Source organism: Primulina huaijiensis, chromosome 7, assembly GCF_012295235.1.
Source record: "Primulina huaijiensis isolate GDHJ02 chromosome 7, ASM1229523v2, whole genome shotgun sequence".
Classification (NCBI taxonomy): domain Eukaryota; kingdom Viridiplantae; phylum Streptophyta; class Magnoliopsida; order Lamiales; family Gesneriaceae; genus Primulina; species Primulina huaijiensis.
In genome coordinates this window covers 41,278-65,597 of record NC_133312.1, presented here as the reverse complement: position 1 = coordinate 65,597, position 24,320 = coordinate 41,278, and the positions used below count along the sequence as shown (strand labels likewise).

Genomic DNA, 24,320 nt, shown 5'->3' with positions numbered 1-24,320 from the left:
GCCCCAACATCTTTGATTTTATATTTTCTATCCAGAGACTCACACAATACTCGAGTCATATTCTTTTCATTATACACATTGTATGGAAAATCAGTCAGACCATTCATTATATAAATTCTACACAAAAAATCTGAATGGTATCATGCATGAATAGCATTAGTAGTCTGTACATCTCCGTCAACTTCAGCTGGTTTGGGAGCATCCTCTTTGAGGAACCTTGCTAGATTCAAACTGGTGAGATAAAAAGAACATCTTCTGTTGTCACCTTTTGAAATTTGAGCCGTCGAATTTCTCCGGCTTATCAGCATTGCTCACATGCATCGTACCAGCAGGAGCAATGACCTTGATAACTAGGGGAGTGACCTTTAGCACATTCAAGTCGTTAAAATCAATAGTCATATCTGGAAAAAAAATCACGTAATGAGTATATTGAATATATTTTAAGATTATTAGCCAAAATAATGAAATCAATACAGAATACAGGACATGGATGTGATTATTTGCAAACAAAATTTATAAATTGATTAGAATATAAAATCAACCTCAGACACAATAGGTCTAGTATCGAATTACAAAAATAAATCAATAATAATTTAACCAAATTTTTCCTAGATTTTATGAACATTATACTCTAAAGAGAGCTTATCTGTCAAAAATGTTACACCAATACATAGACAAACAAAAAATTAAGTGACATAGTATATTGTATTGTATTGTATTAGGTCTCTCAAAAACACACCACGTGGGTTAAAGAATAATATATTCATCCTTCAAACAAAAAATAATCATTTTTCACGTAAAAAATATAATTTATTTGGTTTTATTAAACCCAAAATTAACTTATGTTTCTGCTCAACATATTCAAATTTAAAAGTTATAATCTCGTGTTGATCTTGATTTTTAAAAAAAACGATTATAATATTTTGATAAATGAATAAATTAAATAAAAATTCTGTAAACTCTCACCTTTAATATTTTTGGGTATGTTTTAATATTTTATTAGAAAGTTAGCATCAGAGCTTTAGGTTTTTTTCATAGGTAGTGGTCTGGAGAGGTGGTTACCAGCAACTGACGAAACAACAGGTGACCATATTGATAAATATGTGTAACAAAAGTCACGATCTTTAGTGCTTACAATCGAAAAATAAAACTAGCATGGACGGTGGACTATTGGGAGACCACAGTGGGTGCTTCCACCTTCATTTTCAGAGTGTTAAACTCCAAAGCTAATATTGGCTTAGACAGCATCACAGCAATGCTGAGGTTTCTTTGTAAGTCCTCATTTGTATCATTGTCCTTGTCAAATGTACAAGGACCTGGTCCTGAAACTCTTGCTGTTGGCACGGCTCTTAACCTGAAAAACCACAACTTAGAATTCGAATTCAAATACAACCACAGACAGAAAGATGCCATACGTATTCATAACCGAAACCTGCATTCGATCTGGCAACAGTACTTGAGTAGGTGAGGATTATATTCTGTGCGCCCACTGCACACACAAAACTCACGTGATTCATATATCATAAAAAGTTGTCGTAGAATAATAATGCTAGCTACCTAAAGCTTGGGAGGGAAAGTTTGATTGCTGGGCCCATCCACTTTTTCGAGTCGTCCGGAGGTTTTGTCATTACTTTTTTTTAGAAAATCAAGCATACATACATGAAGAAAAACGAGGATCAGAAGTAGTAAATGACAGTTAAATGCCAATTCACAAGTGCATATAAATCTCGCTATCCTCTCACCAGCAGCACTAAGGTTGATACTGCACACATTGATTGCCGTGTGGTTATTCATTTCTTTCACTTGAATATCTATGCAAGTCTTTGAAATACTAGGAGAATCCTTCATGCTGATCTTGCTGAGAAATCTGCCAAATCCACCTTTCTTTGTCCCAGGAAGTGCTGTAACTATCTGGTTTGACAGAAATCACATCACATTCAACAACAGCAGTTTCAAAAGGGGAGTAACATAGTGACGTGATTGAATGCCTCAAACACCAATATATCTTTGTGTGAATAAACTCTGGACAAAGACAGAAAACAAATATACACCTCTCACAAACACCATAAAATGTTGATCTATTTGGTGTAAAATCATAGTTCCATTACCATTTACAGTGCAATCAATATGCTTGTGACTCACCTTTGTGAATTTGGCAACTTGACTAGGAAGTCCTACATCCTGCAAAATACAAGAACTGTCACTGGAAACTTTTTGATGTGATGTATGTATATGCACTTGTGATCAAAATGTTAGGTGAGATTTTAATAAATGTGGGTGGGGCCCACATTTATTAAAATATTAAAAATAACTTTCATCCCACATCGGTTTTGTTAAGAAAATTGCTGGAGGGAATTAGTTATAAATAGAGCTCAATTCCTTCAGTTATTGTATCCCAAAATCAAAAGCTTTTTAGCTTTGATAAAAAGAGAGTGCATAGAAAAAAAGAGTGTATTTTTTTCTTGAGTGCGGGAATTCTCTTTGTGTGAGTTAGAGAAATTATTTTCTCGGTATACTCGGGTTGGGAGTGTGAGAAATATTGAGTGTATTGGTGTATACACTTGTTGTAATATTTCTTCCGGTTATAAAAGTTGCAGTGCTCCGTGGACGTAGCCTATATTGGGTGAACCACGTAAATCTTTGTGTTCTTGTTGGTTATTTTATTCCGCAAGTTTTGGGGTACTATTATCGTCGTGTTTGGCATCGCTTCGGGGGTGTAATTCCCCAACAACTGGTATCAGAGCCTTGTTGTGAAAATTCTTAAGAATTCTGAGTATGCTCTGTGGTTGCAGCTTTGTCTGATCTTCCACATCAGAAAAGATTTTTTAGACTTTTTGCTAAGGCTAGAGAAGTGATGGCCGGAGATGATGGATCGGGACCGAGTATCAACAAGTTCGACGGTACAGATTTTACGTTCTGGCGACTACAAATTATTGATTATTTGTATAGCAAGAAGTTGCATCAACCTCTATCTGGAAAGAAGCCGGAAAAGATGGAGGATGATGACTGGAAGCTTCTTGATCGACAAGTGTTAGGTGTAATACGATTGACCCTAACGAAGAACGTGGCACATAACGTGGCGGAGGCAAAAACAACGGAGGAGATGATGTCCATTTTGTCGGACATGTACGAAAAGCCATCAGCAAATAATAAAGTATATCTCATGAAAAAGTTATTTAACTTGAAGATGAGAGAAGATGCATCGGTGGCTAAACACATCAATGAATTCAACACGATTGTTTCACAGCTGACATCGGTTGAAATTAAATTTGATGATGAGATTCGGGCACTTATTCTTTTGGCGTCTTTACCAGACAATTGGGAACCAATGCGGGCAGCGGTTAGTAACTCTGTTGGAAAAAGAAAGCTACAATTCAATGATGTCAGAGATCAAATTCTTGCTGAAGAAGTTCGCAGGATGGATTCTGGTGAAGGAACATCATCAAGTTCTGCTCTAAATCTCGAGAATAGAGGAAGGGGCAGGAGTGACGAAAAGAGTTTTAACCAATGGCATGGTAGATCCAAGTCGAGAAACGGAAAAGACAAAAGCAATTTTGAAAAGAATGTGAAGTGCTGGAGCTGTGGTGAGACTGGTCACTTGAAAAAGAATTGCAGATCAACAAAGAACGACGCTAATGTTGTTACTGAGGAGGTACATGATGCTCTATTACTATCCATGGAAAGCTCGGTTGATTCTTGGGTTATGGACTCGGGAGCTTCGTTTCATACCACTGGTAATCGTGATGTATTCGATAATTACATTGCGGGAGATTACGGAAAAGTTTTCCTGGCTGATGGAAAACCTTTGGAAATTGTTGGTATGGGTGATATCCGGATGAAGATGACAAATGGATCTGTCTGGAAAATCAACAAAGTAAGGCATGTACCAAAGTTGACACACAATCTGATTTCAGTAGGACAGCTTGACGACGAAGGTCATAAGGTGACCTTTGGTGATGGTTCCTGGAAAGTGAAAAAGGGAGCCATGATTGTTGCTCGAGGAAAGAAAACTGGAACACTTTATATGACTTCCAGTTTGAGAAATAAATTAGCGGCTGTGGATGCTGGAGCTAATTCAAGTCTATGGCATAGTAGGCTTGGGGATACGAGTGAGAAGGGAATGAAGATGCTTGTTTCAAACAGAAAGCTACCGGAATTAAAGATCGTTGAAAACAAGCTGTGTGAAGCTGTATTTTTTGGAAAGCAGAAAAAGGTGAGCTTTTCAAAAGAGGTTAGAGAACCGAAATCAGCGGATTTGGAGCTGGCACATACTGATATATGTGGACCATCTCCTGTGACATCCCTTGGAGATCACTCAAGATATTATGGCACTACTGTTGACGATTCGAGCAGGAAATTTTGGGTTTATTTTGTGAAAAATAAATCGGATATTTGAGACTTTTAAACAGTGGGAGTTAGCCATGGAAGATGTGATGGATTCACTGTCATCCAATCACATGTGGGAGTTGTCAGAACTTCCTGAAGGTAAAAAGGTTTTACATAGCAAGTGGGAGTACTGGTTAGAACATAACGGTAGCAGGCGGTACAAAGAAATACTTGTGGTAAAAGGTGAAAAGGAAGTCATTGGTTACACTGATATTTTCTCTCTGGTGGTAAAGTTAACTACTATCAGGAGTGTACTTGGATTGATGGTAAATGAAGATTTACATCTGGAGCAGTTGGATGTAAAGACTGCGTTTCTTCATGGAAAGCTAGATGAAGAAATGAATCAATCACAGGGATTTGAAGTACGAGGGAAAGAGAAAATAGTGTGCAAACTTCAGAAGAGCTTGTATGGTCTCAAACAAGCAAGACAGTGGTACAAGAAGTTTGATGGTGTAATGAATAATGATGGTTTTCTGAGGTATCAGGCTGATCACTGTTGTTATGTGAAGCTTGATGGTTATTATATCATACTACTGATATATGTAGATGATATGTTGATAGCAGGAGCTTGTCTGGAGGAGATTGATAAACTCGAGAAAGAGTTATCAAAGGAATTTGCTTTGAAGGATTTGGGTGCTGCAAAACAAATCCTTGGAATGAGGATTCTTAGAGATCGAGTGAATGGAGTCTTGAAGCTTGATAAGATTCCTGAAAGCAAGAATCCAGCTGATATGCTCACGAAGGCTGTTATCATTGAAAAACTGAAGTTGTGTTTGACTTCAGTTGGTCTCCTGGACTAACAAAGGAGGTATGAGCTGCTGCACTGATTGTGTGAAGACATGATTGGAATCAAGTCTTCAAGTGGGAGAATTGTTAGGTGAGATTTTAATAAATGTGGGTGGGGCCCACATTTATTAAAATATTAAAAATAACTTTCATCCCACATCGGTTTTGTTAAGAAAATTGCTGGAGGGAATTAGTTATAAATAGAGCTCAATTCCTTCAGTTATTGTATCCCAAAATCAAAAGCTTTTTAGCTTTGATAAAAAGAGAGTGCATAGAAAAAAAGAGTGTATTTTTTTCTTGAGTGCGGGAATTCTCCTTGTGTGAGTTAGAGAAATTATTTTCTCGGTATACTCGGGTTGGGAGTGTGAGAAATATTGAGTGTATTGGTGTATACACTTGTTGTAATATTTCTTCCGGTTATAAAAGTTGCAGTGCTCCGTGGACGTAGCCTATATTGGGTGAACCACGTAAATCTTTGTGTTCTTGTTGGTTATTTTATTCCGCAAGTTTTGGGGTACTATTATCGTCGTGTTTGGCATCGCTTCGGGGGTGTAATTCCCCAACACAAAATTCGCATCAATCGATTCAAAAAGTTCTCTCCTTAATTGAAGATGTTTCTTTGAAAGAAAGCACGATAAATGTTGAATCCGAGATTCAAAATATTACCTTTCGGCCATGGACACACGCTTTGTCACTGTTCACTAGCACTCTTGCAGCCCATCTGTTGTCAAGTTATATATAATGTACGATAAGAATCTAGACATATGTCAGACAGCTATAATCAATATGCTGGCTTCTCTGTGCGGTGTATAAATAATAGGTGAATGAATCTGCCAGAAAAAAAGTGAAATTTCATGTATGATGTAGCTTTCCCAAAATAGGAATTTTCTTTTTTCTTTTAAGTGAAAAGCATGAATGTAAATGCAACCTATGCCTTCTGTCCTGGATAAGATGACCCACAACTTATACAGGGACGTAGAGCAGTAAACTCATGTCCACACAACAGGATTGTAGCACTAAAAAGTAGTCAATCTAATGGACAACACAAGTATGAACTCAAGCATGTCATTCATATTTGTTGGGCATGATACCGAGGGCAATCAGTGATACGATAGGACACTTACGCACAAGATGTAGGTGGATTCCAAACAATTCCTGCAATCACCACGAGCTGAGAAGCACAAGTTTGATATAAGAACAAAATCCCAGTCAATTGAGAATCATGCTCAAAGCACTGTGTGTTTCTATCCCTTTGTTTTTCTTAAACAGATATGTACATTCCAAGCAACTGCTGGAATGTCCATTTGAAATCCAATTACAAGGCTGCCTCACGTGGGTTTATCATAACGAGATAAATAAAGTACAACAAATGCAACCTCATCAAATATTCCAGCAGGGCTGTCCTCGTAATTAGCAAGAAAGAATCCACCAAGCGTATAACTGCGGAGTATATAGCAATTTGTATTAAATAAAGATCAGGAGAAATATAGAACTTTACATGCATTCCATGTTTTTTTGAATAGTACAATGAAAATAAATGAGATAGAATTGATAATACCCAAATGCCTCCACTAATTTGAACTCCTTTGGAATGAAAGCTCGAGCTGTCTCTGCCTTGACAAGATGGAGCTGGTATAAGGCTCTGAAAATCAAGACAGATGGCTAAAGCAAGTTTCAGTACTCCTTTCTCCATCTACATATCAAGAGAAAGGAACAGGTATTCCAAGGTACATTTGCTTATCCAAAGCATGGGACGACACTTGCCTGCCTTTGAACACCCATGGAGGTTTTCCGTATTCTAACCGTGAGATCGTTTCTTTAGTTTCCATAGTCTCGTGTGAGAAAAAGTTATTCTGCTAAGATCTCACACAAATGGTGCCACTGAAGAAGTTTGGATTAAAAAACACAGCATTTGTTTCCAAAGCACCAACACCTATGTAAAGAAGATCACACACAGACAATCGAACATTGTCGTGTGATTTTCATTTGATGGAAAATCCAATCAATGCACAGGATTAAACCTTGAGCAGTAATTTGGTTATCCTGGAGAAGTAAGACTCAGTGGTGAAAATGCACGGAAAGGTATCAGAGAGAAGCACCGGGAACAATTTCATGCAAGTTGAGCAAGTTGGAATTGAATAAATTAATTTTTATATTATATATTAATGCATTAGCATTTATCAGCAGACAACATAGAAAAGCATCCAAAATTTTTTTATTACCAAACCGTAGCTTGCAAAGTACATGCAAGTTGCACAAGTTGAAATAAACTTTTACATTACTATTAAAATATAGCCTTGAAACTACTAAATTACGATGGACACATGCAAAAATAAGTATATTGTGTGGTTAGTTTTGATGATTAACACACTCCAAAAATGAAGCATAACCAACCGTTTATAGCATAATCGAAAAAGTTGCATTCCGTCATGACATTAGAATGAATTTTGTTTTACCCAAGTGGAAGAAATTAAACATTATTTTCAGATAAATCAGGACCATGCCATTTACCTATGTCCACAACACCCCCAAATCCTCCCACCACCGGTAATGTAAACTACAAGGTTTGTAGGCGATAAAAACCTGGGGAATATTTTTTTTCCCGAAATATCACATTTCCATCTTCCATCGAGAAACAACAAGGGCGTTTTCAGTGTCGCGCGCATTTTATTCTTGAGCTAATTCAGAATTAAAAACAATCATTTATAATTTCTTGAAATTAATTAATAATTAAAAAAAGGGCCGACAATTTAGTGAGCTCGATCAGGCTTTCAGCGGCATTCAATCGAACTTTAAAGGTTCAAGAATCAATCGTACATATAACAATGCGCAAACATCATGTCTTCACAATTTTAAAATGCATAGACAGTTGGAGAAGAATGAGAAACTAGGAGATCCCAGATGGAAAAAACAAACGAAATAAACATTAAAATGGAGCAAAAAGTATGAAAAGAGAAAGCTGAAGCCAAAAACCAAACCTTAAAATTAGTCCCAGGAAAGGAAAGAGTTTGTTTCAGTTTCCTCACTTCGCGGATAAGAGAAAATAGGGAGACCCCAACCCAGGGAATGATTTTTAAAGTGGACTGCAAGTAACTAGTTTTTCTTTTTCTTTTTTTTTTTTTATGGTCATAATATCTTTTAATTCAATTTAAAATTAATTCCAAATCAAACGTAAAAAAATTTGGTACAACTCAAGGTTTATTAGAAGGTACATGTATGTGGCCAAGAGAAATTACAGAAACTCATCTGTCAAACAATGAATCATCATCATCATCACACACACACACACACACACACACACGATATAACTTCAAACTCCAAAAAACAAAGTTTGTCTTCCGAAGTGAAATCTTTTGTATTAATAAATCAATCTCCCAACTCAAAATGATTATTGTTATAGCATATCTATCACTCTTTTATTTCAAATTTGTAAAAGTTACTTGAAATTAATTCATAATAAAAATCACAATGAACTGAATTACATATAAAAAATTTATTTGATAATGAAATTTGTTTTCATTGCCTCGATATTAGTTGACCGCTTACCTTCTTTACATGAATCCTACTTTCTTTTAAATTGTAGTGATTCCTACGTCATGATCTAAATATTTCGAGAGAAGGTTGGAAAATATTATATTTTATTTAAGTGATTAAATGTATAGATTACAAAAAATTTAGATGATTTAGTATTTAAAAAAATCACAAAAATGATTTTCTTTAAGGTTGGATGTTTGAAAAATAAATTATTCTCATACTAGTTTTTTTAAATAAAATAAGAAAAATACCTTTTTTAGATAATGCATCTCTCAATTCATTTATTTGAACACAAGTAAAAGATAATTTTGTATAGTAAAAAACATCGGAGTTAAAGTGTCAAATTAACTTCTATTTATTTACTAAAATATCATAATCACTTTCTAAAAAATTAGAATCAATATTTAACATATTATAACGTGGATGGACATGACAAAAAACCAAATACTAATAATACAAGCATGATTAAAGATATATATAGGCACATTTTAAAGAAACGAGACAAATGAAAATTCACAAACACACACATATATATAAAAGCCAATTTTGAGGAAGAGCTACTGAGCTAGTGGTCATGCTGGATCTCAATGGTTGCTAGCACGGCAAACCTAGGGTCATTGCGGAAGCTGCGAGAACAACCAAGAGCTTTTTGAAAGGATTTTGAGATGACAAGTCAGAAACTATTTAGTTGCGTGAGCATGGAAACCAGTTCATCACTTGAGGGTCGATCAGCAGGCATATCTGATAGGCATACAACAGCAATTCTGACGGCCATTGACATCTCACCTTCTTCCATTTCTTCCCCCAAAATACTCTTGTCTAGTGCTTCTCTAGCCTCACCTACTTGCTGCAAATGCCGAAGCCACTGCCCCAGACTTCCTCCACTGCCGGCTTCCCCAAAGAATGGATCCAATGGGTCCCTACCCGTTAATAGAACACCAAGAATAACCCCAAAGCTAAAGACATCGCTCTTATCTGTATACCTGGGACAGAATAAAATATTTAATGGTTAGCATTTAAATATATCATAATATGAGGTGCAGCTATGTAGATTGATTTCTTTTTTTTTTTTTTTTGGAACTACATTTTTTACAGCAATACAATGGGAACGTAAGCAGAGACTTCATTGAACTAACTGTTCTAACAAGTCCTATTCTCAGACAATAAGAGAATTTAAGCTTTGCACGACCAATCAACTAACAAAACCTACTCTCTTTACATTTAGCTTTTCCTAAGCCTACATCAATTTTAGTTGTCTTCAGAAGCTTTCGCGCCATAACGTTGCAAGGGATACGACAAAATGGAAACAGAAACAAATTTTTTATGGTCATAAAGCCTTCAAGGTTCATGTTGTCAGTTAGGCATTTCTTCGTGACAAAGGAAACTTCCAGCAGGAATGCAAGATGACACTACGTTAATGGGTAAAGGCTACCAAGAACCAATAAACTTGACCTTAATAGGAGCAGCAACCCTTCCAGGGTGAGACTGATAAAATATAAGTAACATAGACATAACGGAACCCACGACTTTATTCTATATCTAGTTACAATGGATGTTCAGTTGCATAAAATACAATACAAGAGCCAATCTCGCAGGCTCATGGAAACTTCATACCTGCAATTTTGAATGCATTCTGGTGCGTTGTAGCCTGATGCAGCTCTACAAAAATTAGGAATTACTGCTGCCAACCCACAATCTGCCAACCTCGGCTTAAACTCCGCATCAATGATTACATTAGACGGCTTCAAATTGTAGTGCAATCTTTTAGGATTGCAAGTAAAATGAAGATAATGCATCCCTTTAACAATTCCAACCGCAATACGAAGACGGATTTCCCACTTAAGTTGCAACTGATTCTCCCTCACTCTTTTTGTGACATCTTCAAGACTTCCGGTTGGCACATAATCATAAACCAATGAATACCCAAATGATTCACGGACATAAGCCCTCAAACTCATCAAATTCCTATGTCTTAGGCAAGAAAGAACTTTTAGTTCTTCCTGTATTTTTTTCTTTGTTGCCTTGCTCTGAACCTCAGAAGAACAATCGTCAAAGAGCTCGAGTCTCTTGACAGCAACAGTGAGACCATTGTCAAGGACAGCCTTGTAATACCTTCCACTGGGGCTTGACCCCAGTAACAGGGGTTCATTAGAGAGAGCTGATTTTAGTGTCTTGGAAGGAATTCGGAGAGAAAACACAACGGGGCCTTTAAGAATTGGGGTCCTGTTAATATATTTGATGAAGCACCTAACTAGCAAGGCAAAGAGAAAAGAGCATACCAATCCTGTCACGATGCCAAACAATATACTCAAAGAAATCGTCCGAAACTCATTCTGGAAGTTTGGCACATGAAATTGTGGTGGAGGTTGGCTCATCCTACTTGAGCATTGTGCAGAGATAATATTCAGGTACAAAATAAACAGGACGACCATAGATAAGACTCTACAGCCGCAAATACCAGGTATAGGGGTCTTCTTCTCCATAGAATAGTATAATGTCGAGAAATACAGAAGGCACAACCTCAAGGAACAAACAACTTCGTCTCGTAACAAAGGAGCCAAAAATTTCAGATATCTTATCCCCAAAGATGGAGCTGAACTAGGGTATAATTACTATTGACGAAAAACTAAAGCACACTTGACCTCGAGCATCTAGAGATGGAACCACACCACATTTCCCCAAGAAAATATTAAGTTTCCACATTTTTGAAGAAAGATAGCATTTTTAACGGTTCCAGTAGTAAGCTTCAAGACCCAAATGGGTGAAGATTGATACTTCCAGAAACTAGATAAAAACCAACTTCCAAAACTTGAAAATAAAGAAGAGTGTGAGAATCAGATGATAGTATTTTGCAAGGTATTGAAAGATTTGAAGAACCATTAATCATAATGGCCAAGTCTTTAACAAGAGTGTCGTTTCGCCGATCTTTCTCGTCCAGGTAAAATCTTCATAGTGGAAAAGGAACCAGATACGCTCTTTTGTTCGAGTTTCACACGCACGGTGTAAACAAGCAGGAATGGCAGTATGGATATTTTTTATATACCTTTATTTGAAAAGGAAAAGAAAGAAAAATAATAATTTGCCACGCAGGAAACTAATTCAGTGTTTTTTAGGCTCTTAATTGATTTTTTAAGTAGTGTTTATTGTTTATACTACAGTACTGATTCAAAACGAATATCATTTCCACGTATACACCACTGAACATCCAATATTTTTTACTCCTATACCAATTTTCCTGGGTAAAACGATAAAGAAAAGATTGTTCATTCCTCATACTGTAAAAATTTAGCTGATTCCATACGTATTTGTTGCACTTAATGATGCTAAAAATATCGTGTACTGGGAATGGGACCCAGCCTAGAGCACATCGACTATTGACGGGTCTCTATGAACCGTTAAGAATAAGCGGAAGAATGATTTTTGAACCGTTGATTTGTTTGTGGACAACGAGATATTAGCTGAAATGACCGCTATAAATGTCTTATCGCTTTGGAGGAGCGTGATTAGTAGTAAATTAATAATAATTTATGCTCGCACTGCATCGCGCGCGTGTCGGTCTTCTCCATTCCACTCACCTTTGTTTTTGCTTTTGGGCTGCCTCTTCTTGCAAGTCTGATAATTTTCAGACTAATTCCTCTTTACTGGAATAACAACATGAGAAACAAACAATCTTCTAATGCATAAACAGCCTCTTATCCATCTAAATCTTTCAAATTATCTAAAACTGGAAATGATCCATCATACAGTGATTCCAACAAAAATCTGTGGTTGGTTGGTTAAGTACCTCACCAAAAGCTTCACAGCTTACAGCCGTGCAAACTAAACAAAATAAAAACAAGAACATGTACAATACAATGCTCGCGAAACTGCATTCATCCTGCACCACCACCCAAGAGAACAAAGAAGGAACAAAACACACGCACACACACGACGACTCACAATTACAAACAATTAACCATCGTTTAATAGCATTATTACATGTTCATCACACCAAATGCTTCCTTCCACTCACACTCTTCTCTTGGAGCGACTATATATAACACAAAAAATGGCCACTTTTTCCATTCTGAATTCAAAAGCAACCAGCAGCCTCCTATCACAGATTCACAGTCACCCACTCTTACGTTAATAATTTCTTTAGCCATGATACATAATTACAACTACCACCGATTCCTAACATCCACTAATATATCCCACATTAATCAAAATTATTAACTCTCTTTTCAATTTATCCTCCATGCGAGTGTGAGAGTAAAGCCAGCAACTCACTGTCCTCAATATTTGATTCCATCGCAAGCTGAAGTGGGGTTTTACCTTGATCATCCGCAGCTTGAAGATTGGCTCCTCTGAGGTTAATGCAGAGATATCATGCAGTCACATAGTTGACAATTACATATCACTACTAATAATTATACAAGCTCACACTTTTGATCCAATTTATTGAGCACAAACATTACATTTTTTGTCTGTGATAGTTGCAGAAATTGATGGATCAGTTATGTGAGACAGAGTTTACCAAGCATGCACATACCTTGTCAGAAGAAGCTTAACCAACGAACTTTTGCCTCTAACGATACAACGATGGAGGGGAGTATGGCCCCTTGAATCAACAGCATTTATGTTTGCACCATACTGCAATAGAAGCTCTATCATTCCAATATCTGCAGTTTCGCATGCAAGGTGGAGCAAATACCACCCATCTACATCCTCCAAGTAATTATTGCCGCCACCAGTGCTTGCTATATTTAATGAGCCTGAAAATGTCTTTTGCAACAGCTCAGAATCCAAGCAGCCTGAGTAGGGGTCGAGGGCAGACTGTTCTCGCATCATCATAACTTTGGCAAGGGTAAGAGAAGTGTTACAAGTTACTTGCTCGGAAAAAGTATTTAGATCGGGTTCAGAGTTAACAATGAGCCAATACACTGCTTTCTTGTCGTTGGCATGAACAGCATCCCACATTTGTTGTGCTACTGGACGATTTTGCTTGGGCTTCCGGACAAAAACCTTCTCCGCATACTGCAAAAAGGAAATAAAATTTCTGCATGCTCAAGTCAAGAAGCAGATCTGATAAGTCCCACATGATCTGATAAGTCGCACATAAACAGGTGCTAGTGAGGAAGCCAATCTTGATAATTTTAGTATACATTTGGCATTTATTATTTACTCAAAGATATGTTTGTTGAGATATACATGTAAGAAATTTGATGCTTTAAACCCATTCTGCTGATGAATAACTAAACTTGTGATAAATACTTAACCATATAATGTATAGTCCACCAGGAGACGGATATGAATACATTAACAGCAAGGTAACATAAATAGGCGTTGATTCCTCGGGTTCCATTAAAATCTTTATAATGAAAAAGCAAAATTGAGGTCTGCAAATTATGTCATATCAAAATTGTATGGAGCTGTCTTGCCTAAAAGGTAAAGAAAAATAGCAGTAAAATCTAAGATAAGAATCAAGGTACCGTAAAAAGCTTACCTTGGCGTGAATAAATTTTTCTTTCGTAGAAATTGAATCTGCGTGATTGGGCTTGCTGAAGTAAAGCATTTGTTGTTTATTAGGCCGATACAAGCTTCAGTGTTAAAAATTGAATCACTTACTAACTTATGCAAGATTATGTTCAGAAACAATTAAAATGAGCATATAAATACTACATTCAGCGATGGAGAAACCTTACCTTGTAGAGCCAAGATCAACCTGGAATACACCCTTTGACTGCAGTAATTCCTCCCACACCGAGTTTGCAAAGGTGTTGCCCAGAGATTGAAATAGATTTATAACTGACGGTTCCCAGACTTTGACATCAAGAGTCAGTGATCTTACCTGCATGGAAGGCAAATATATTGATCACAATATCCTGGGTATGCAAATCCAGATAACACATTGTGTCAAGTAAAAAACAATTCACAACATCACCATCATAAAAAATATAATGAAATGGTGAACTGATACTACCTCTCTCTATTCCCATTTTACACTCCCGTGAAGAGGGTGCACATGTATAATTTGCAGTAAGCTAGGTCATGAAAAACTTGGACATATACATGCAACTCCAAGATGCTAAAGAGCTATTATTTTTCAGATATGACAACCCATTGGTCTTTCAACCATTTCAAGTGAACACAAAGTCATGTATAAAATCTCGTCACTTTTATGCACCGCTGACATGGCCTTCCACCATTGAAAAAAGTGTTCAAGACGATTAATGCACAAGACCCTAGTGAAAATCATAAGAGAGTATGTGTAGAGGTCAACAATTTCCTATACCTTAGATACATGTACTCCAAGATTTCGGTGGACACCAGAGCATTCAATGCACACTAGAACACCCAGATTCAAAGATGCCCAATCTGGGTCAGGAGCACCACAATCAGCACATTTATCATTGCCACACACTTTCCGCAATGCATCAATTGGCTTCTCGATTTTTAAACTGGCTCTCTGCTGTTGTGAACTTCTCAAAGGGCGGTCTGTATGAACAGAAGTAAACCTATCGGATGTGTATTCTTCAACTGCTCCATGATCAAAGTCGGCACTTTCAAAAGAGCTACTCTCGCTGGTGGATCGATGATGACCACTGCCCATTGGACTACCAGACAAACACTGAAACATCAACAACCAAAGTTCAAAAATTAGAATACAAAAAATTGCCAACTCAGTAAATAAACATTACGTACCCTCTCAGGAGCCTGAGAACTTAGTAATGATGCAATCACCCCTGTAATTTTCTCAATCCAATCCATTTGATCTAGGGAACTCTCTGCCTGCACCGACAAGTTAAAGAAGTTACTTGTACCAATGCAGACAATTAACCATCAAGAGGATGTTTCCCACTACTACTTTAACAGAAAATAAACACAACGAAAAGTCAAGAGGTCATTCATTAAGGTATGATAGCAGACCTGCAAAGTGTAGTTTTTTGTTGGAGATATAATTCGAAAGCAAAACCTTAAATCTGATTGATCAGCATCGACTTTGATTGTTGATGTCAACAGATTCACAGTGTGATGTGCCACAGATTTCTCATCATGTACCCCGCCATTATAATGAGAAGATAACCAACGGCTGAGTAATCCAGAACCCAATTCAGAACTATTCCTTTGATTCGCTTGAGTACCCGACCCCTGCAATGAAATGATAATTTAAATGGGAGTAAAAAGAGAACTGGAAAAAATAATTTAACAAAATTCCATTGCATTCTGATATCTAGCTTGAATATCTACTCACAGAAGGTTTGCTATTTTGTTTGCGATAATAGTACAGCATTCCTCTGCTATCAAGAACAAAGAACCTTCTTTTCCAATCACCTCTAAGGCTTGAGGAATGTTTTGATAAATAACCTTGTCTAATTGTTTGAACCTGAAACTATTAGCTTCAAATTAGTATTCATCTCAGAATAAAACAAAATGGTAAGAGACAACAAGTACAGTAATGAGAATTCAGAAACTATTGTAAATGTCAATATTCTTCGACCTTTCCTTTTGCAGCAGATTGCATTACAGCATCTATCATCTTATGTGAACTCCTACCAATGGCTTGTATTCCATCTCCATTTGGAGATCCACTGGAACCATTTGAAGACCGCCTGCTCTCTCTATCGATCTGTCTTTTATACTCTTGCATCCTCTCGTTAAGAGCTGCCTGCTCATAATTAGATCTCTCCCTTGATTGCTTCGCGTAAGTTGATACCTGCACAGTATAAGCATCATAAATTCAAGAGTTCCCATCAGGAAATTTTTTTTCCTATGTGGCAACTGATTTAGGAACTTGTATCGCACTCAAAGTTCTGCCAACCCATGGAAGGTAAACATATCTTACTCCAAATTCAGAAGATGGATAAAACATGAAGATAATAAGAAAACTATCTGTTCTTTTGTTTTTTGATTAAAGCTCCATCGATGAAAACCTTTAATTTGAAGGACATATTGTCCACACTCAAATACACTGCAACCAAGGAAAATAAAAGGAATAGGAAAAGGAAAAGGACAAGGACAAACCTGGTTAATATATGGTTCCATTTGATGCAACAGCTCATAACCCTACATGGAATCAAAGATGAAAGGGCTTTAAATAAAATCCTATTAACACAACCATTACACGGTTTCTCCACATAAATTACCTGTTTGAAATAACGAAGGTGAGCAGCCATTGTTTCACTAACTGCTTCCAAGAACTCAAATCTTTTTTTTGCTTCAACAGTAGAAAGAGCAGTTACCTGGATGGTTAGCATTCAGAAAAAGGATTTGTAATGATGCAGCTACTGGATTTAATTTGTGTTCACAAGATCTAATGAATAAAAGCTGAAATTATCACACACCAGATTAAATCGAGCCTGCTCAAAAGTTGACCGAGCATGGTGAAGCTCCTGGATGTGTTTCAGAAAAAATAAGTTATGTGGCGGACATTTACTTCTATGAACTACATAATTTGACGTCAAGGCTTGAAGTTCTATACATTACCTCCTCCAGAAGAGTTGCTACGTCACTCCTTGTGCCTTTCCTCAATGACAAAAACTTTTCACGAGCCTGTAGCAACAAACTAGCCAATAGTTATCAGTCACATATCTAGGGAAAGTATAGTATATGATAAATTTAAATTAATCACATTTTTCCAGCTAAAAAAAGCCATACAGCTCCAAGAAACTCTATTTGGTTTATAGTATAAAAACCACTTCACATCCCCAGTGTTATAGAATTTAGACAAACAGATTTGGCTTTTGGTGATCTCTCATCTACACCCTTTTTATCACGCTAAGCTATCCTTGTCAGGCATATTTGACAAGTCGTATCACATAAAACTATTATAGAATTCTGTTAAGATTGAAACTTGGACCTAACTCAACCCCAAAAGCTACTTCAAGAGGAGAGGATTGTCCAAATCCATATATACAACTCTCAAATACTTAATATAGCTGATGTGTGACATCTAACACACCCTCTCATGTTCAGGAATTGAGCGTGAAGTTTACAAGACAATGGGTGGCCCATATAGTAGTCCAACACATAATGGTGGGTCTTGGCTCTAATACCATGTTGAGATTGAGACTTGGACTCCAAAAGCTAGCTCAAGGGAGCGGATTATCCAAATTCATATATACAACTTCCAAAAACTTAATCTAGTCGATGTGAGACATCAAACAAATTCTAACCACCCAAGCACCCGGTCACCCCAGAAAACCAATCAAGTTGACTGAAGAAATGCTTCAGAAAGCCAAATACAAATGCAAAACAGAAGGGCTATGCTGAAAGATCACCTGGTCATAAAGAAGACTGGCCTTGTCGAAGCGCTTTCGCGCCTCCTGCATAATAAACTTCATCGGTGAATAAAATAAATANATATCACTAACTAGTTTTTCGCGGAAAACCATATCGTATTTTAAATTTAAATTACCACGGAGAAAGAGTTCCCCAAAGGCAACCAAAAACTTATGAATGGCCAAAATAGAATGATGGACAAGAAAGAAAAGAAAACAACATATTCGTTCTGTATAGAAGTAAACCAAAGCCATCACATTGAGGAAATACCATGTTTTTCCATGAGAATCTATTGCTTTCAAATTATAACAAAGTAGCAGGCGAAAAAAATAATGAAAAAAAATACTGGCTGTGAGTACAAATAATTTATGTAATGACCCGAATTCTTATTTTGAATGAAGTATTAATTAAGAAATAATTAAAGAGTTGTTAATTAATTATTATTAACGGATTGATAATTTGGGATTAATCTGTTGGATCCACCGAATTTTAAATGGATAATCCGATTTGCTTCCGATTACGTTATCTCGAGAAATCCAACTAGACGAATGAGATTCTGACACGTGGCAGATAAGATTGATTCGGATTTCCGAACTAGTCCGGATGCAGCCTATAAATGGAAGCCGAATTCTTTTGTTTCCTACACCGCATCCTTCAGAGAGATAGAGTTCTAGTCTTTTACCTTATGTTTTCTAGCAAGTTTCTAGGGCACTTTGGTGTCGGGAAGTTTCGGAGCTAGTGTCGACTCGAGGGGGGGTCAGTGAACTGAGATCGAGACATCATCAACGGCTGACGACGGACGCATGTATAATCCTAAAGCCTTTAGGAAGAACTTTATAGCATGTTTGGTAATTCAGAATCTGGTTTGACGGTGATTTCATGTTGTTGGTATTGTCTAGGTTAAGAGCTTTCTGTCAGATTGTTTTAGTGAGGTACGTGATGTACTGGCTGAGATATCCAAGCATAGTATACACACTTATATGCTGCATATTTATGTGTTGCATTATACATGGTTTACTGCTTTTGCATATTATGCATGACATATCATATTGAGCCTGATATCTTTTGAGATATACCTCGTTTGTTGGGTCCTTTCATCCCTATTCTGTATTGTGGATGATGGGTCATCGATAGCTACAGTGTCCGACGGGACCCGCGGGCTCTGATGACCTGGACATTGTAGGTCCACGTCTTGATGATGAGTGTGGGAGCCAAAACATGCCTAGGGCAGATCAGAGACTACACACTCAGGCGCCTCTAGACTGAGCATGAGATTCTTGACTTGATCCTTGATATCCGAGCATATTGCATTTCGCATGCATCATATCAGTTTGTATACTCGTACATTCTCGTATTGGGTGATTGTCGCTCACGTCCTTCATCTTGGGCACCCCATTCCACGAGGCAGGTCTTAGGTTGGACGGTTCGGAAGACCAGAGCAGTGGCTAGAGCAGTTGGGTTTTCGGTGGTGATCCAGTGGAGGCTTTATGTGTGGTTTATTGTTTTCTCGTTCAGAATTATGTTTTCGATATGATTGTATTAATGTTTAAGACTGCTGTTGTTTGTTCTGTTTTCGTTTGGGTTGTAAGATGATTAAGTTATTTGGTTTCCGCTGTTTAATTATTGTTATTAAGTTTTAATGTTGCATGCTTATTAGTCTGTTTAGTAGTGGCTCGGGTAAGGGCGCTACAATTTAAGACATGCCTCATAGCAGATCGAACATAAGACAAAATACTACAGTTCGATCATTAAGGATGGGCACATGACAGAAGAACATTATTGCTTTATCCAACAATAATTTCAATCTTCTACATAAAGTAACTGAGATTTTCTTATTAAGTAGATTACATAAATAATAATAAACTGTAAAACAGAATAAATCAACCTGCATGAAATATTGTGGAACTTATAGCCACAAATATGAGGTATGAGCTATTTTTCACATCAAACAGCATGATAAAAAAAATGTACCTTGACATCTTGTAAATCTAAGTTCACAAACTGAAGCAATCTTTCATTCAGCATGTGCTCAACCTGAAAGGATGAAATGCAACCAGTCAAATGGTAAGTGAAAGCATAATATCTTAATTACTCATTTCTTTACACTAAGTCACCTTACTAATTTGAGACAGACAATAATTTAGACAAATAGGATGAGAACCAACAAAAAAAATTTGTACAATACTTATTTGAGATCACTTTTAATTATGTCATCAATCTCTCCAAAAAAAAAAGAGAATAAAACAGTTTTTCCACCAGGACTGGCTATATAAATAAATAAGAGTAAAATCCCATAAAACTTAGATTCAAATGATGAGTTTACTTGAGATCGAAGAACTTCTTTATATGTCCCAATTTCCCTCAGTGCTATGGTGAACTTTGTCATGACAGGACCTGCAAATATTAGATTTTGACTTGATAGCATAATAATCCCATAAAAATACTGATAGAAACTTATTTGCCAAAATAAACAATGAACTAGGAGATTTTTAAGAAACAGCATGAATTAATCTAGTACTGAGGAAGATTTAAATAAGACAGACCGAAAAGAAGCACTTGGATGAAAGGAAATGAAATCTAGGATGTGTAAATAATTCGAACATATGTAGGACCAGCTATTGTAATCAAAGAGAGAACTTCATATTTATCACCACACCAGGAAGACATTGTCATCAATAGTCAATGTGGCATAGGCCTTGCTGCCCCTCTTTGGGTAATGGAAGGGTGAGGGTTTATATAAAAGGTAAATGCAACATTGATAATTCCTGTGGAAGAGTGGGAAGCCAAGTTATGTAGGTTATGGCGTCATACTCAGAATTTAGATTCAGCGTCAGTTGTTCTAAGTGGTAGATTACCCTAGAAAAAAGAAAGCGGTTTGCTTTAATTTAACAGGATCCAATTCTTCTCTCTTCCTTTTCAACTTCCTCAAATTATTGATGAAGACCACATTGGTACAAACTCAATTGACTAAATGGCTTGTGGTTTAGAATTTAGCATTACTGAGGAATTCTTATCAAAAGAATGAGATTACACTCAATATATCATAACATTGAGGTTTTAAACCAATTATTTAATAATTCATAAAGTGAATCCGCTAACAACCGACTTTGAGATGCTGAAAAATGTTATGGTACAACAGATGACTGATCTTTTTTTTAATATAAAAAAACGATATTCTATTAATTGATTAAAAGCTAATAATTACACGTGGTGGACAAGTGATTAAAAAATCTGATCTTAACTGGTGAAAAGTCTGATAAGTTCTAAAAATAAACTTCCAAGGACTTCTAAATGTAACATTCCTTGCTAAGCCCGCGTCTCAACCGTTGTCATATAACCTATATTTGCTCACGAAACACTAATCTACACGAGAACTGTTATCTTATCCCAGAAAACTGGATTAAGTTAAATAGATATCTAAATAAGATTTTCAAATTTCTTGAAACCTAGAGGCCATGCAATGGTCCAATGTACAGCTGTTGCATCTACATTAAAGCTGCAACATCAGTCAACAATAGAAAATGTTGCAAGAAGAAAATAAAACCAGTGTTCTAAAACTTGTAGGCGCCACCCGACCACACCGAAAAGGTGCTAGGTGGCAAAGGCGCCTAGGCATTCCTAGGCATTTAGAGTTTTTTGAGGAATTTTTTTTTGGCTTTTAATTTTGAAAGCCCAATTAAACCAGAACATGACATAAAAAGAATTATAGGTTTCTGTTTTTAATTTTTTGGGATTGAAAGCCCAATTAAAACCACGATTTGTTGGTTTGCGCTTACCCTAACACATAAAAAAATCGAACCAAGCCCTAAAAGTAATTTTTTTCTTTATTTTAATTTCTCTTGCATTGCCTATTATTCTGACTCGCCTTAAGCAGAAGAAGTAGGAGGAATGAACCACGTGTCAATTGGATTTTAAAAAAGATTGAGCTGAAATTTATTCTAAAAATCATTACAAGTCTCTTGATACAGTGGAATTCGCCTCGCGGCGCCTAAAGCACGCGCCTAGGTGGCCTAGGCTTTAGGTGCCTGACTAGCGTCTAGCGAATTTTAAAACCTCGAATAAAACAAGACGTAGCGTGCATATATTATTGAAAAAAGGATAATACACCTCCAAAGGCAACACTAATGGGATCATTATGCCCTCCACCAAAAGTTTCCAAAGCACCAGCAAAAGCAATGTCTCCATCATATTCCTCACCCAGGCCCTCACTGCAAGTCATACAACATCGTTAAAAGTCAAATACATACGGGAGACTAAAAGTGAACCAAGATCCATGTACTTCTTCTCTTCATGATCTGACATAATGGATAAATTTAGCATGGCACTAGATCTTTGTATAGCCAAACCAAATAGTTCTGAAATATCTTTTTATCTCTAGTACAAAGATACAGTACATCAGCACAGCCACTTCGAATGCCTTATACCAAGAGATAGTTACCAAAGGTAAGAGAAAATATTGTGATATTAGCTTAAGTTCACCAAATGGCACCATTTAACTCTAATTACATCAAAAGGCCTAGAGTTTCCCATATTCTCTCAAAAAATATAATTTGAAATTAGATCTTAACTCATCAGGAAATAAAAACCAAGAGTATAAAATTTTTATGGCTTTTCAAAATGTGAACATCAATCGAAACAAACATCAACAAAGCAAAAGCTGAAACACAGCAAAAAGTTCTCACGTGTATTTCCGACATCCTTTGTAAAACTTCAAACACCTCTCCCTCAAGGATTCAGAACTTTCCTCCAATGTTTGTATCTGTAAGCAGAAATAGGTCGCATTTTTAGGAAGCTGACTTAAAAAACCAGTAATTATGACTAAGCACCAACAAGCCAATGCAACCAAAGCCTAATTTTGGCTCAAAATAGTATTAGTGGATAGTGCATCCAAGGTCACTTTGTAAATTCCAACAAAATGATCTGTGATATTCAAAAGCAACTTGTTAGCCGTTCAAATGCGGAATAGTCAAATATCGAAATTGTAATTTTATTGTTCTTCAGCAGCTGCACAAATCTGAAAAAAGAAGACAGACTGTTCGAAGATGATGATCTAAAAATAGTTCGCATTTTATAGTAGTTTTTATTTTATTTTTGTTTCGACTTTAATCACCCTTCATGGAAAAATAATAAATTATCAACAATATTCACCACACATTGTTTCATCAATATTAATTTAGGTGTCAACAATCAAAAGTACAAGATATAAACATGGACAGACCAGTGAATTTTTCTTCATTTTTCATAGTGGAAACACCAAGTTAGATAGGACTTGACAAGACAATTCAACGAGCTTTATTCAGAAGTTTGAATTAAGAACTCTTTTTGTAGTTATTAGAAACTTAAAATCATTAACAAGAGCCAACACTACTTCCAATTGCAGTATAAACCATGAGAAACTCGCAAAATCAAGAGAGCTATAGATTGCCCAGAAAAGGTTAAGATTTAAGCTTAAAACTGACAAGTCCCACAAACTCACTGCTTAATCGAACAATTAGGGACCATAACAACACCCAACACATAAGCTATTCTCCCAGAGTTTTCGCTAAGCAATCGGTCGGAAGCACGAATTTTATACATGTATGCTCACGAGGACAGAAAAAACCGAAATCATCCATTGGCCTATAAAATATAAATTACAGCAGAAATGCCAACTCAAGATTAAGCGATTAGAGTATATAGGAAAGAGAGAGAGTCGAAATGGACCTGTTTGCGGAACATAGGAGAGTCATCAAGCTTTGCAAAATGCATGTTTCTTCTGCTTTTCTCTCCTTGTGAGCAAGGTTTAATCAACAACAATCCTCAATTAACAGAGAAAGAGTGGATCTTTTCCCGACCAAGCTTGCGGAAGCATCATATGAATCTCAGAAAAGAGGTCGCATTTTACCTTGAACCTCCAGACACACTAGCTCCGATAAACGAAAAGAGCGAACGAAAATCGTGAAAAATATTGTGGATTTTGAACTAAAAATGAAAATTCCGAGGAGAGAAGAAGGAAAAAAAATAAAGCCCTATAGAAAAGGAAAGTGGAAGAGTGTGAGTGTGGAGACTGTGAGAACAATGGCGTAAAAGTCTCGGGAATTGATGAATGTTTTGTCGACGAACAAAGGCATCCATTTTGGTTGGGGTTGTTCTGTAATTTAGATAACAACAATTTTCCTAATAATAATAATACCAAATGAAATTAGCAAATTTTCTCTAAATTCATATATACATATTATTTCCTTTTCGTTTTTAATTAATTTTCTCTAAATTCATATATACATATTATTTCTTTTTTTTTCTTTTTTTTTTTTTGTTATCGAAAGCGAGTCGTTCCATCTCCAAACGAAAATTGTAGATCAAAATTTAGATTT

The 24,320-nt window shown here is 36.5% G+C and overlaps 3 protein-coding genes across 6 annotated transcripts; all 3 read right to left on the bottom strand.

Annotated features, from left to right (window-relative positions):
- Positions 1–1,045: 1,045 nt before the first annotated feature.
- LOC140980997 (protein NEOXANTHIN-DEFICIENT 1) lies at positions 1,046–8,275 on the bottom strand. 3 transcript variants are annotated; one of them, XM_073447185.1, is made up of 11 exons: positions 8,146–8,275; positions 6,904–7,004; positions 6,731–6,814; positions 6,549–6,612; positions 6,297–6,343; positions 5,839–5,893; positions 2,143–2,181; positions 1,743–1,911; positions 1,558–1,630; positions 1,433–1,489; positions 1,046–1,354 (listed from the first exon to the last, which is right to left on the bottom strand). In XM_073447185.1, exons 2-11 carry the CDS (start codon positions 6,999–7,001, stop codon positions 1,168–1,170), a joined length of 873 nt encoding a protein of 290 aa, XP_073303286.1. In that variant the 5' UTR covers positions 7,002–7,004; positions 8,146–8,275; the 3' UTR covers positions 1,046–1,167. The 3 variants fall into 3 exon arrangements, with proteins under 3 accessions (XP_073303286.1, XP_073303287.1, XP_073303285.1); XM_073447186.1 differs by lacking the exon at positions 8,146–8,275 and having other exon boundaries at positions 6,937–7,172; XM_073447184.1 differs by lacking the exon at positions 8,146–8,275 and having other exon boundaries at positions 6,904–7,018.
- An 881-nt stretch (positions 8,276–9,156) lies between these two features.
- LOC140981224 (inactive leucine-rich repeat receptor-like protein kinase CORYNE) lies at positions 9,157–11,732 on the bottom strand. Its single transcript, XM_073447553.1, has 2 exons — positions 10,321–11,732; positions 9,157–9,689 (listed from the first exon to the last, which is right to left on the bottom strand). The coding sequence occupies exons 1-2, from the start codon at positions 11,187–11,189 to the stop codon at positions 9,380–9,382; spliced, it is 1,179 nt and encodes a 392-aa protein (XP_073303654.1). The 5' UTR covers positions 11,190–11,732; the 3' UTR covers positions 9,157–9,379.
- Positions 11,733–12,398: 666 nt separating this feature from the next.
- Positions 12,399–24,059, bottom strand: LOC140981223 (ADP-ribosylation factor GTPase-activating protein AGD3-like). 2 transcript variants are annotated; one of them, XM_073447551.1, is made up of 19 exons: positions 23,671–24,056; positions 22,650–22,726; positions 22,075–22,175; positions 20,291–20,361; positions 19,939–20,001; positions 17,967–18,011; positions 17,173–17,238; positions 17,031–17,078; positions 16,833–16,928; positions 16,711–16,752; positions 16,187–16,402; positions 15,941–16,072; positions 15,616–15,837; positions 15,391–15,477; positions 14,981–15,316; positions 14,391–14,536; positions 14,192–14,285; positions 13,238–13,722; positions 12,399–13,052 (listed from the first exon to the last, which is right to left on the bottom strand). In XM_073447551.1, the coding sequence occupies exons 1-19, from the start codon at positions 23,713–23,715 to the stop codon at positions 12,935–12,937; spliced, it is 2,490 nt and encodes an 829-aa protein (XP_073303652.1). In that variant the 5' UTR covers positions 23,716–24,056; the 3' UTR covers positions 12,399–12,934. The 2 variants fall into 2 exon arrangements, with proteins under 2 accessions (XP_073303652.1, XP_073303653.1); XM_073447552.1 differs by lacking the exon at positions 12,399–13,052 and having other exon boundaries at positions 13,360–13,744; positions 23,671–24,059.
- Between the last annotated feature and the right edge of the window lie 261 nt (positions 24,060–24,320).